This window comes from Oncorhynchus masou, chromosome 5 (assembly GCF_036934945.1).
Source record: "Oncorhynchus masou masou isolate Uvic2021 chromosome 5, UVic_Omas_1.1, whole genome shotgun sequence".
Classification (NCBI taxonomy): Eukaryota; Metazoa; Chordata; class Actinopteri; order Salmoniformes; family Salmonidae; genus Oncorhynchus; species Oncorhynchus masou.
This window is the reverse complement of record NC_088216.1, coordinates 86,788,172-86,801,963: the sequence shown is the minus strand read 5'-3', so window position 1 is coordinate 86,801,963 and position 13,792 is coordinate 86,788,172. Positions and strand designations below refer to the sequence as shown.

At 46.3% G+C, this 13,792-nt stretch overlaps 1 protein-coding gene across 1 annotated transcript; it reads right to left on the bottom strand.

The window, feature by feature from the left end:
- Positions 1-10,318: 10,318 nt before the first annotated feature.
- On the bottom strand, positions 10,319-13,350 carry LOC135540424 (putative RNA-binding protein 15B). The gene has a single exon (XM_064967047.1). The coding sequence runs from the start codon at positions 13,100-13,102 to the stop codon at positions 10,580-10,582; it is 2,523 nt and encodes an 840-aa protein (XP_064823119.1). The 5' UTR covers positions 13,103-13,350; the 3' UTR covers positions 10,319-10,579.
- Between the last annotated feature and the right edge of the window lie 442 nt (positions 13,351-13,792).

Genomic DNA, 13,792 nt, shown 5'->3' with positions numbered 1-13,792 from the left:
GCCTGGTCGATTCCAGCTGAATCATCAGCTAGTAACTACAGTGACATATAGTGATAAAGAGATTGTGATAGAGGGTTGGAAAATTATAGATAAGTTTTGTAATACAAAGCTGTGTGTTTGTGTATGTATGTGTGTTTGCGTGGCTTTTGTTCGATGTAGAAAAGTATAAACGTTTTTGCTTCCATTGCCAAAAATGCCAGTCTCTTGATCAACTCAGTATTGATATCGGGATGAGGTAAAATGCCAACATATTTTTCAACAGCCATCTAATCTCTTTATTTTGAAGCAGTGAAAAGGGGAGCATGGTGTTAGCAACGACAGCCAGGCAGCGATAGCGTATGCTCTCAAGTCTACGGTAAGTTACTTTGGATAAAAACAGGCATATCTTATTTTGCTTCCGTGTCTGTCTGGTGCGACTCGCTGCATTAGTGGGGTGGTCTCTCTCTCTCTTGAAGGCCCTTGATTCCCTGTATGTGTGATGTCTACTTGATGTTCTGTCCTTATTTCCCTCTCAACTCTCACTGAAAGGAATTGAGGAAACAAGGATGCAGGAAACAAGAACTTGACGGATAGTCATGTTTTCAGACACAGCCCTGGAGTTTTCATCTATAGCTTCATCTGGGTCAGCTAGGGAGGGGCTCAGTCAGAGGAGGGGCTCAGGTCAGGGAGTGGGGCAGAGTCAGGGACAGAGGGCTCGGTCAGGGATGGGGGCTCGGAGAGAGGATAGACAGGGGGGCTAGTGTCAGGGAGTGATAGGGCTCAGTCAGGGAGGGGCTCAGTCAGGGAGGGGCTCAGACAGGGAGGGGCTCAGTCAGAGTGATAGGAGACAGGGCTAGAGACAGTCAGGGACGGGCTCAGTCAGGGAGGGGCTCAGTGATAGGAGACAGGGCTCAGTCAGGGAGGGGCTCAGTCAGGGACAGGGCTCAGTCAGGGAGGGGCTCAGTCAGAGGAGGGGCTCAGTCAGGGAGGGGTAGTGAGTGATTTGTTTGTGTGACAGTCTGATAGTATGACTTCTCCCTTCCGTGATAGCCCATTGATTCTTCCCCTGTAATGGATTTCATTGGAGCAGCTCCTCATAATTCCACATTAATCATTTACAATCTCTTCTTTCCATTTCCTGCCTGCATGGCTCTTAAAAGCCTGGATGGTGATAGACAGAGTTGCTGGACCGACAGTGATAGAGACAGAGTGCCTGGACAGATTCCAGCTGAATCATCAGCTAGTAACTACAGTGACAGATAGTGATAAAGAGATTGTGATAGAGAGAGTGATAGAGAGAAAATTATAGATAGATAGAGAGTGATAGAGAGAGAGTGATAGAGACAGTGATAGAGACAGAGTGATAGAGATAGAATGATAGAGACAGAGTGAGTGATAGAGATGATAGAGAGACAGAGTGATAGAGAGACAGAGTGATAGAGACAGAGTGATAGTGATTGAGAGACAGTGATAGAGAGAGACAGAGTGATAGAGTGAGAGACAGAGTGATAGAGAGAGAGACAGAGTGATAGTGATTGAGAGACAGTGAGAGACGGAGAGATAGGGGGATAGATAGACAGAGTGAGAGAGACAGAGTGATAGAGACAGAGTGATAGAGAGAGAGACAGAGAGACAGAGTGATAGAAACAGAGTAATAGAGACAGAGTGATGAGAGAGAGATGAGTGATAGACAGAGTGATAGAGAGACAGAGAGAGACAGAGTGATAGAGAGAGAGAGTGATAGAGACAGAGTGATAGAAAGAGTGATAGAGAGAGAGTGCTAGAGAGATAGAGAGAGACAGAGTGATGAGACAGAGTGATAGAGAGAGATTTATAGACAGAGTGATAGAGAGAGAGTGATAGACAGAGTGGTAGAGAGACAGAGACAGAGTGATAGAGACAGAGTGATAGAGAGAGACAGAGATAGAGAGAGAGATAGAGAGAGTGATAGACAGTGAGAGACAGAGAGAGTGATAGACAGAGTGATAGGGAGAGAGGGAGAGTGATAGGGGGATAGAGACAGAGTGATAGAGAGAGACAGAGTGATAGACAGTGATAGAGAGTGATAGACAGAGTGATAGAGAGAGTGATAGACAGAGTGATAGAGAGACAGAGTGATAGAGAGACAGAGTGACAGAGAGTGACAGAGACAGAGTGATAGAGAGACAGAGAGACAGAGTGATAGAGACAGAAATGTATTTGTGGAGACCACATCCACGGTAAACGCTGCAAACTGTATGTCGGCTTTTAATCTGAATAGATTTTTTAGCATTGTCCAAATCCTCGATCGGATTGAATACCGGCCTAAAATGTTTACACAGCCGTTGTGTCTGCATGTAAACGGGACCACAGTCACAGTAAAGTCGGGTACTTGCGACCACATGACCCAATAATCTCCTTTCTCCCGAAGTGTGCACTTGTTCACTTCCCTTCATGGATTTCATATACAATAATTGGTATATGGCAACTCCCACATGCCTACTCCACTCCAATGATTTGTGGAGAATAGTGAACAAGTGAACATTTGTGGAGAGTAGTGAACAAGTGAACATTTGTGGAGAGTAGTGAACAAGTGCACACTTCCAAGGAGAGATTATTGGGTCGCACTCACATCATATAGGCCCACTTAATCATAATACAATAAAGCCTTGTTTATAGCTGGTTCTACAATCCCTCTAAAGCCTTGTTTATAGCTGGTTCTATACTGTCATTACACAATCCCTCTAAAGCCTTGTTTATAGCTGGTTCTATACTGTCATTAGATGATCCCTTAAAGTTTATAGCTGGTTCTATACTGTCATTAGATGATCCCTCTAAAGCCTTGTTTATAGCTGGTTCTATACAATCCCTCTAAAGCCTTGTTTATAGCTGGTTCTATACTGTCATTAGATGATCCCATTAGATGATCCCTCTAAAGCCTTGTTTATAGCTGGTTCTATACTGTCATTAGATGATCCCTCTAAAGCCTTGTTTATAGCTGGTTCTATACTGTCATTAGATATCCCTCTAAAGCCTTGTTTATAGCTGGTTCTATACTGTCATTAGATGATCCCTCTAAAGCCTTGTTTATAGCTGGTTCTATACTGTCATTAGATGATCCCTCTAAAGCCTTGTTTATAGCTGGTTCTATACTGTCATTAGATGATCCCTCTAAAGCCTTGTTTATAGCTGGTTCTATTTCATTAGATGATCCCTCTAAAGCCTTGTTTATAGCTGGTTCTATACTGTCATTAGATGATCCCTCTAAAGCCTTGTTTATAGCTGGTTCTATACTGTCATTAGATGATCCCTCTAAAGCCTTGTTTATAGCTGGTTCTATACTGTCATTAGATGATCCCTCTAAAGCCTTGTTTATAGCTGGTTCTATACTGTCATTAGATGATCCCTCTAAAGCCTTGTTTATAGCTGGTTCTATACTGTCATTAGATGATCCCTCTAAAGCCTTGTTTATAGCTGGTTCTATACTGTCATTAGATGATCTATACCATTAGATGATTTAAAGCCTTGTTTAAGCTGGTTCTATTGTCATTTATAGCCTTGTTTATAGCTGGTTCTATACTGTCATTAGATGATCCCTCTAAAGCCTTGTTTATAGCTGGTTCTATACTGTCATTAGATGATCCCTCTAAAGCCTTGTTTATAGCTGGTTCTATACTGTCATTACTAAATGTTTATATCCCTCTAAAGCCTTGTTTATAGCTGGTTCTATACTGTCATTAGATGATCCCTCTAAAGCCTTGTTTATAGCTGGTTCTATACTGTCATTAGATGATCCCTCTAAAGCCTTGTTTATACATGTAAAGCCTTGTTTTTGTCCTGATTAGATGATCCTAAACATTCTGATTGTGCCCTTGTTTATAGCTGGTTCTATACTGTCTGACTTGTTTAAGTGATCTTAGACAATTACTGTCAAAGACCCATTGTGATCTGATTGTGATCAGATCTTACAAGTACAAACAGACAAAATCAGGACAAAGGACACATGTTAACGGCAGGTATAAACAGGGCGATTGAGTAGGTTCCACACATCAAAACAACAAGGCAATTATAAAGCAACATTGCATCAAAATGTAGGTGCAATAATGGGAATTAAGTCACGGTATTGGTGGTCTCTATATTGGAATTTGTCAAATACTTTATAAAGACAAATATATATAAGGTAGCCTAGTGGTTAGAGTGGAGGGTCTAACCTAGTGGTTAGAGTGGAGGGTAGCCTAGTGGTTAGAGTGTAGAGGTGGCAGGTAGCCCTAGTGGTTAGAGTGGAGGGTCGGCAGGTAGCCTAGTGGTTAGAGTGGTTAGAGTGGGAGGGTGGCAGGGCAGGTAGCCTAGTGGTTAGAGTGGAGGGTCGGCAGGTAGCCTAGTGGTTAGAGTGGAGGGTAGCCTAGTGGTTAGAGTGGAGCAGGTCGGCAGTAGCCTAGTGGTTAGAGTGGAGGGTCGGCAGGTAGCCTAGTGGTTAGAGTGGTGGCAGGTAGCCTAGTGGTTAGAGTGGAGGGTCGGCAGGTAGCCTAGTGGTTAGAGTGTAGGTGGTTAGTGGTTAGAATGGAGGGTCGGCAGGTAGCCTAGTGGTTAGAGTGGAGGTCGGCAGGTAGCCTAGTGGTTGGTTAGAGTGGGAGGGTCGGCAGGTAGCCTAGTGGTTAGAGTGTAGAGGTGGCAGGTAGCCTAGTGGTTAGAATGGAGGGTCGGCAGGTAGCCTAGTGGTTAGAGTGGAGGGGCAGGTAGCCTAGTGGTTAGAGTGTAGAGGTGGCAGGTTAGTGGTTAGAATGGAGGGTCGGCAGGTAGCCTAGTGGTTAGAGTGGAGGGTCGGCAGGTAGCCTAGTGGTTAGAGTGTAGAGGTGGCAGGTAGCCTAGTGGTTAGAATGGAGGGTCGGCAGGTAGCCTAGTGGTTAGAGTGGAGGGTCGGCAGGTAGCCTAGTGGTTAGAGTGGAGGGTCGGCAGGTAGCCTAGTGGTTAGAGTGGAGGGTCGGCAGGTAGCCTCAGATCTTACAAGTACAAACAGACAAAATCAGGACAAAGGACACATGTTAACGGCAGGTATAAACAGGGCGATTGAGTAGGTTCCACACATCAAAACAACAAGTCAATTATAAAGCAACATTGCATCAAAATGTAGGTGCAATAATGGGAATTAAGTCACGGTATTGGTGGTCTCTATATTGGAATTTGTCAAATACTTTATAAAGACAATATATATATAGGTAGCCTAGTGGTTAGAGTGGTTAGAGGTAGGAGTGGGGTCGGCAGGTAGCCTAGTGGTTAGAGTGGAGGGTCGGCAGGTAGCCTAGTGGTTAGAGTGGAGGGCGGCAGGTAGCCTAGTGGTTGGTTCGGCAGGTAGCCTAGTGGTTAGAGGAGAGGTGGCAGGTAGCCAGTGGGTGGAGCAGGTAGCCTAGTGGTTAGAGTGGAGGGTCGGCAGGTAGCCTAGTGGTTAGAGTGGAGGGGCGGCAGGTAGCCTAGTGGTTAGAGTGGAGGGTGGCAGGTAGCCTAGTGGTTAGAGTGGAGGGTCGGCAGGTAGCCTAGTGGTTAGAGTGGTTAGAGTGGTTAGAGTGGAGGTGGCAGGTAGCCTAGTGGTTAGAATGGAGGGTCGGCAGGTAGCCTAGTGGTTAGAGTGGAGGGTCGGCAGGTAGCCTAGTGGTTAGAGTGGAGGGGCGGAGTGTGGAGCAGGTAGCCTAGTGGTTGGTGGAGGGTCGGCAGGTAGCCTAGTGGTTAGAGTGGAGGGTGGCAGGTAGCCTAGTGGTTAGTGGTTAGTGGAATGGAGGGTCGGCAGGTAGCCTAGTGGTTAGAGTGGAGGGCGGCAGGTAGCCTAGTGGTTAGAGTGTAGTGGTGGCAGGTAGCCTAGTGGGAATGGAGGGGGCAGGTAGCCTAGTGGTTATTGTGGAGGTAGCGGCAGGTAGCCTAGTGGTTATTGAGTAGGGCGGCAGGAGCGGTTAGAGTGGAGGACAGGTAGCCTAGTGGTTAGAGTGTAGAGGTGGCAGGGTAGCCTAGTGGTCCTAGTGGTTAGAGTGGAGGGTCAGGGCAGGTAGTAGCCTAGTGGTTAGAGCGTTGGGCCAGTAACCAGCAGGTAGCCTAGTGGTTAAAGTGTTGGGCCAGTAACCAGCAGGTAGCCTAGTGGTTAGCATTGGGCCAGTAACCAGCAGGTAGTCTAGTGGTTAGAGCATTGGGCCAGTAACCAGCAGGTAGCCTAGTGGTGGTTAGAGCGTTGGACTAGTAACCAGCAGGTAGCTAGTGGTTAGAGTTGGGCCAGTAACCAGCAGGTAGCCTAGTGGTTAACCAGCAGTAGCCTAGTGGTTAGATTGTTGGGCCAGTAACAGCAGGTAGCCTAGTGGTTAGATTGTTCCAGTAACCAGCAGGTAGCCTTGGGCCAGTGGTTAGTTAGTGTTGGGCCAGTAACCAGCAGGTAGCCTAGTGGTTAGAGATTGTTCCAGTAACCAGCAGGTAGCCTAGTGGTTAGATTGTTCCAGTAACCAGCAGGAGCCTAGTGGTTAGATTGTTCCAGTAACCAGCAGGTAGCCTAGTGGTTAGATTGTTCCAGTAACCAGCAGGTAGCCTAGTGGTTAGATTGTTCCAGTAACCAGCAGGTAGCCTAGTGGTTAGATTGTTCCAGTAAGCCAGCAGGTAGCCTAGTGGTTAGATTGTTCCAGTAACCAGCAGGTAGCCTAGTGGTTAGATTGTTCCAGTAACCAGCAGGTAGCCTAGTGGTTAGAGCAGGTAGCCTAGTGGTTAGATTGTTCCAGTAACCAGCAGGTAGCCTAGTGGTTGATTGTTCCAGTAACCAGCAGGTAGCCTAGTGGTTAGATTGTTCCAGTAACCAGCAGGTAGCCTAGTGGTAGTGGTTAGGAGCCTAGTGGTTTGTTCCAGTAACCAGCAGGTAGCCTAGTGGTTAGATTGTGGTTAGCCTAGTGGTTAGATTGTTCCAGTAACCAGCAGGTAGCCTAGTGGTTAGATTGTTCCAGTAACCAGCAGGTAGCCTAGTGGTTAGATTGTTCCAGTAACCAGCAGGTAGCCTAGTGGTGATTGTTCCAGTAACCAGCAGAGTGGTTGTTGTTCCAGTAACCAGCAGGTAGCTAGTGGTTAGATTGTTGGGCCAGTTGTTGGGCCAGTAACCAGCAGGTAGCCTAGTGGTTAGATTGTTCCAGTAACCAGCAGGTAGCCTAGTGGTTAGATTGTTCCAGTAACCAGCAGGTAGCCTAGTGGTAGACCAGTAACCAGCAGGTAGCCTAGTGGTTAGATTGTTCCAGTAACCAGCAGGTAGCCTAGTGGTTAGAGTGCCAGTAACCAGCAGGTAGCCTAGTGGTTAGATTGTTCCAGTAACCAGCAGGTTAGATTGCCAGTAACCAGCAGTGGGTTAGAGGTGCCTAGTGGTTAGATTGTTCCAGTAACCAGCAGGTAGCCTAGTGGTTAGATTGTTGGGCCAGTAACCAGCAGGTAGCCTAGTGGTTAGATTGTTCCAGTAACCAGCAGGTGCCTAGTGGTTAGATTGTTCCAGTAACCAGCAGGTAGCCTAGTGGTTAGATTGTTCCAGTAACCAGCAGGTAGCCTAGTGGTTAGATTGTTCCAGTAGCCTAGTGGTTAGATTGGCCAGTAACCAGCAGGTAGCCTAGTGGTTAGAGTGTTGGGCCAGTAACCAGCAGGTAGCCTAGTGGTTAGAGTGTTGGGCCAGTAACCAGCAGGTAGCCTAGTGGTTAGAGTGTTGGGCCAGTAACTGAAAGGTTGTTGGATTGAATCCCCGGGCTAAAAAAATCTGTTGTTCTGCCCCTGAACAAGGCAGTTAACCCACAATTTCCTAGGCCGTCATTGTGAATAAGAATGTGTTCTTAACTGATTTGCCTAGTTAAATAAACATTTTAAATCTAAAACGGCATTGTCGTTTTAAGGGCTTGTAAGTCAGCATTTCACTGAAAGGTCTATTCTGCTGTATTCAGCATACGTAATTTATAAATAAATCAATTTGGATCCGCACCTTAGTTGGATTATGTTTGTTAAATGTAGCAAATAAAACCCAGAGTGAAGTTGACACTTTATTCTCCAGTGGGGAATCAATTGGCTCTCTGGGTAAAATGACCCAATGTTCAATTTCCTGGGTAACACTGCCACCTAGTGTCACAAACAGACTTGTGAAAAAGGGCAAGCAGTCCACGGTTTTCCAGCTCATACTACTAACACTCTCGTTCCATTAGAAAAGACGGGAGGACATAAGACTAGTTTTGATTCTGTGAGATTAATGATCTATTTTCTTTTTTACTCTTAGGCCTTCACAACAATTAAACATTAACTATCCAAATAAATAAATAAAAAATACATACAAAAATATATTTTTATAACAAGAGCAATAAAACGTTTAATTTCATTTTCATACGTGTTGAAACAGAGAAAACAACATGTGAGGTTGAGAAAGTAAACACATCCAACTGATGCAGTCATATAGACTACTACCCCTCCTCACTGTGATGCGATTGGTTAGCGTCACACGACAGAATAATAAACAAGCCATACTTTTCATTCTCTATTGGTGGTTTAAAGTAACTTCGCACGGCAGTAGAGTCTAACACCAGTCTCAAGTCATGTAGTGACAAAGTATGCATCCTAAAAGTAGTGCACTATATAGGGCATAGGGTGCCATTTGGGACGCGATATACAATTTTTCTTAAAACCATTCGACTTCCTGTTCCATTATTTCAGGTTCTCTGTCTACAAATCGACATTAAAATGACCATAATTATCATTGAAACAGACAGGCTTTGCAATGGTGTTTTCTCTGAAGATCACAGTAATATAAATAACAGTGAGTCAAAATGTGTAAAAAAAAAAAAAAAAACAACAACATTAAAATCACCTCAACTGGTAAAATTAAAAAATTTTTTTTAATTTTGCGACACTTTCTGCTCAAATAAACTCCTGGGAGACGTAATAAATTGTAAAAATAATAACCTGACTCCAACAAAGATCAAAGGGGGTGGGTTTCATTTGCATTGTATGTTTCCGATAACAAAATGTTTTACAAAAAAAACAAAACATTTTACTGAAATAATTGTAGAGGTAGATACAATCCGTTCTGCCTAAAATCATATGCAAATAGGTTATAGGCTGATTCAGTACATTGTCAGGTGAATAGTGTATTAAAACGCTTTAAAAAAAGGCTCAACCATACCAGTCACGAACGTCACAATATCACACTAGGATCAAAGACAGAACTATTAAAGAAATAATATCTGTGAGCTGAAACAGTATTTAAAAACAACAACAGTTTCAAATCAATGGCAAGTAAACGACAGTGGAAGTTGAACACCAAGCTGCAGGGTAGAATCTGTAGAAAAACAACATTCTGCATGCAACAGCCAATTAGAGCACACCGTTCTCAAAATAAAGACAAACATGGAACTTCAGGAATGGTTCAATAAAAACAAAGAAAAATAAGTCAAACATGCAAACCATCCTATGAATTATACTACCGCTGTGGAAGTAGCCTGTAGATATACTGCTTGGTCAATTCCATTAAAAAAATATACAACAGTATGCATGAACAACAATCCCATACTCACTAGTAGTGTTTCACTAATGCACGAGACTACGTACGAGATCATGTCTGTCCTACGAGTCGGCCAGACCTCCTAAAGCCTGTCTCAAGAGTCAGAAGTTCCCATGCTTGGAGAGACACAGCTCTGTCTCCGTTTGTACACAGGGGTAGCGACACCAACAGACGGCTAAACTATCATGTCCTCTAAGGTGGCTTCAGTGTGTTCACTGTGTGGGACCCGATACTGACAGTCTGGAAGGAGACAGTCTGGAAGGGGGGCAGACACACCATGTGTGTGGGGGGGGATATTGGTATATTATTTGACGACATGTTTTGACAATATCAGTTTGACAATATCCCAATATTATTTAATGCGCTAGTTGGCTGGCTGTACCAGCACAAAAAAGTCCAGTATATTTCCTTCATAGTGTTGTTCTCCATCTTCTTTTTAAATTGGGAGTCAATTTGTTTTCAGCACATTTAATTTATAGACTGATCAAAACTAATTTTCTCCTGGCTCGCTCTCTTGTCCCTCTGCAGCAGACATATGGTGAGCAATGTTTGGAACATCGAATCGCAATGAAATCACAGTATCGAATGACAATACAAATAGAATGGTGAGAATCACAATCCAAATAGAATGGTGAGAATCACAATCCAAATAGAATGGTGAGAATCACAATCCAAATAGAATCGTGAGAATCACAATCCAAATAGAATCGTGAGAATCACAATCCAAATAGAATCGTGAGAATCACAATCCAAATAGAATCGTGAGAATCACAATCCAAATAGAATCGTGAGAATCACAATCCAAATAGAATCGTGCGAATCACAATCCAAATAGAATGGTGAGAATCACAATCCAAATAGAATGGTGAGAATCACAATCCAAATAGAATGGTGAGAATCACAATCCAAATAGAATGGTGAGAATCACAATACATATAGAATGGTGAGAATCACAATACATATCGGCACCTAAGTATAATTGAGGTCCCTGGAAATTCCCAGCACTAATGACAGCAGTCTGTTAAGGTGGGTGTAATAACATTGACAGCCAACACTACAAAGAGGTGTCTTCTGTCTAAGTTAGGCAGAGTCATTGACAATAACAACCACCAGGTGCTCTTCATCCAGATTCCCCAAAGTCCTGTGTGCACTCTGGAGGAACTGCTGGGAGAAATCACATGGGGGGAAGGCGTACAGCATGCCCCCCTTTCCCCCCTGCTTAGCCCCACCTACAGGTAGACTGATCACTCCTGCAGCCTCTTTGTTCCTCAGGTAGGTGACCAGGTGACGGAGGAGTCTGATCTGTAGGCCTGGTTCAGGTGGAGGGGCCTCGCGGTTGACGGGGCCTTGCAGGGCCAGGAGAACAGCGTAGCCCTCGGAGCCACCATGCTTGATCCTCCTGGTGACCTCGTTCAACCTGGTCTGGTCCATCCTCAGTCGCTGGGCGATCTTCAGCTGGGTCAGTTTCCCCTTGGCCTGGTGGTCCTTCATGACAGAGTGGAAGAACCCGGAGCCTCCCGCCAGCAGGTGCATGTTAGTGGGGAAACAGGAGTTCTTCAGGGTGAAGTGACCGTGCCAGGCTTTGGTGAGGGTGGCGGCACACTCCGACAGCATACTGGGTGTTCTAGGGTCTTTATTAAGTGTGTCTGAGGTGTGGTTTGTGTCGCTGGCACGGTGGTTGCGGTCACGGTCCTTCTCTCTGTCCCCGCCAGTCTTCTTGTGTCGGTCCCGGCTGGAGGATGTCTCGTGGCCGTCCAGGCCGGCCCGGTCCTCGTTGGAGTGGCGGCTGCTGTCGGGGCTCTGTCCCCTGGGCTCGGTGGTAGAGTCTGGGGCCCGGACCCTGGCTCTGTCTGGGCTGTCTTCTGGAGAAGCTGGCCCTGCTCCTCCTCTCTCCTTCTCCTGTCCATCAAGGGAAAGGGACCTGCGTCTGCGTCTCTCTGCCCGCTCTGCGTCTCTCTCCTTCAGCCAGCGCTCTCTGCTTCGGCTCCGGGCTGCCCGGTCCCCTCGGCCACCACGAGACACCCCAAACGCTTCACTCCCCCTGCGCTCAAGGCTATTTGTTGGAGAGATGAACTCTCTGTCCCCCCTGTCCAGCATAGCTCTCTCTTTCTCCCGCTGGGTGAACAGAGCGTGGGAGGGTGGCGAGCGGTCCCGGGAGCGTAGCTCTCTCTCCAGGCTACGGTCGCGATGCCTCAGCAGGTCCAGGTGGGCAGGCTGGGACACAGGGGGCTGGTATCCTGTTGGGTAACTACGAGGCAGGGGCTCCTCAGCCTTGGCAAAGTCCACCCTCAGCCTCCTCTCTGGGCCTCCGAGAGGGAACCCTCTCATCTGAGTGCATGCAGCCTGAGAGGCATCTAGGCTCTCATACTGAATGTAGGCAAAACTATCCCCTTTCGCATAGTGTATGTTCCGGATGCTGCCAAAACGGTCAAACTCTCTGGCCAGGGCTGCCAGGGAATTGCTGGGTCCCAGCCCGCCTACCCAGAGTCTGGTGGTAGGGTTGGCCTTACCATAGCCTATCTTCACCGGGTTCCCGCCGATCACGCGACCCTGCATGGTTATCTTAGCCCGGTGAGCCATGTCTAAGTTCTGGAACTTGAGGAAAGCGTAGGCTCCACCCTGACCACGCGCCGGTCGTTTAATCACAACTTCCTCAATGATGCCGTACTTATCGAAGCCTCTCCTCAGCTCGCCCTCGGTGACGTTGTGATCCAGGTTGCCGATAAACAGGTTCCTGCACGCCCTCGCGTCGTCCTCAGGTTTTATGTCATCATGCTCAGGTACAGGCAGCCCGTAAGGCCTTCCCCTCTCGTCTAACATCCCATAGTAATCTAAGATCCTCTCCCTCTCTCTGCTCAGTCCCTCTACATGGTAATGTCTTGGTGGTCGGATATCTCTGATACTACTAACTCCAGGGCAGGGGGAGAGGGACCTCTGTCTATAAGAGGGATATGGGGCGCCATGGATGGGGACATAGCCCATATCCGGCGGCGTGCTGCTGCGCCGCCGGATGTACATGGGCTCTACTTTGAGGGGGCGGTCATAGAGTACTAGCCTGGTTTTGGCATGCCTGGCCTCTTTAGCGTCCTCCGGGTGCCGGAAATTGATGTAGGCGACTCGGCCTAGCTCTGGAGTGTGAGATAGTTTCACACTAACGTCTCCAAACTTTTTAAACTCGTGAAACAGTCCGTCTTCAACGTGCTCGTCAGAAAGCACCGAGCCGAGATTGCTAATGAGCAACGATTTGTATTCCAGAGTCCCACCGGCTCCCCCCCGGAGGCCCAGTAGTTCGGCTGCCTCTTTGCCTTTCGGCAGGACGGCTGTAGTCCGGAGAGAGGGTCGGCCGATGAGATCGAGGTCGTGGTGTTGTTGTCGGTGGTGGAGGGGATCTCCGGTGCCTCCACGCTCCTCCCGAAGCCGTGTCTTTTCTCGTTCCCTGCTCCTACTCCGAGCATGTTGCCTCCCGCTTTCAGCGAGCAGCAAAGCAAGTGGTGGGAGCGGCAGGTCCTCTCTCCGTGCACCGTCCCGGTCCCGCTCTCTTTCCCGTATTCGTTTCGCTAAAGTCCTACTAGGACTGGAGTCCCTCCCGGCCTGTCGCTTCATTTTCAAACGATGCCCAAACTTTTTTTGTTGCTAACTAGCCAGCCAGTGTCTGCAGAAAAAAAAATCCGATCTGTAAGCAAATTCCTCACTTTTGGGAGACGTTACACATAAACGGACGTTAATAACTTGTAACTAATGTTCGCGACGTTAAAGACTTTGCATGTATTCCGATATAAAATAAAAAAGGATAAACGCGTTTAAAAACATATTTACAATCAGTGAACCTGTTTCAACTCCGCCATCTTGGACAAAAGGAATGTATACGTTCCGCCAATGGGAGGGGTTTGAGGCGACGTAGCCGCAGGGCTAGGGACGTCATGCGGAAGCAGATACTGCTCACCCAAAGTCTTGCAAATATATGACACGAATTAGATAAGGCACAAGTATTAATATCTGCTATGGAAATGAGAAATTATCAAATGTTAAATAGAAAAATGTTTCACATGCATTTGGAATTATACTGAACTAAAATATAACTGCAACATGCAACAATTTAATTGATTTTACAGCTCATATGAGGAAATTAGTCAGTTTAAATAAATTCATTCGGTCCTAATCTATGGATTTCACATTTCTGGGAATACAGATATGCATCTATTGGTCATATACCTTGAAAAAAAAAATGGCCTCACGATTTAGTCAAGGTATTTTTTTGGTGCATTCAAATTGCCATCAATAAAATGCTATTGT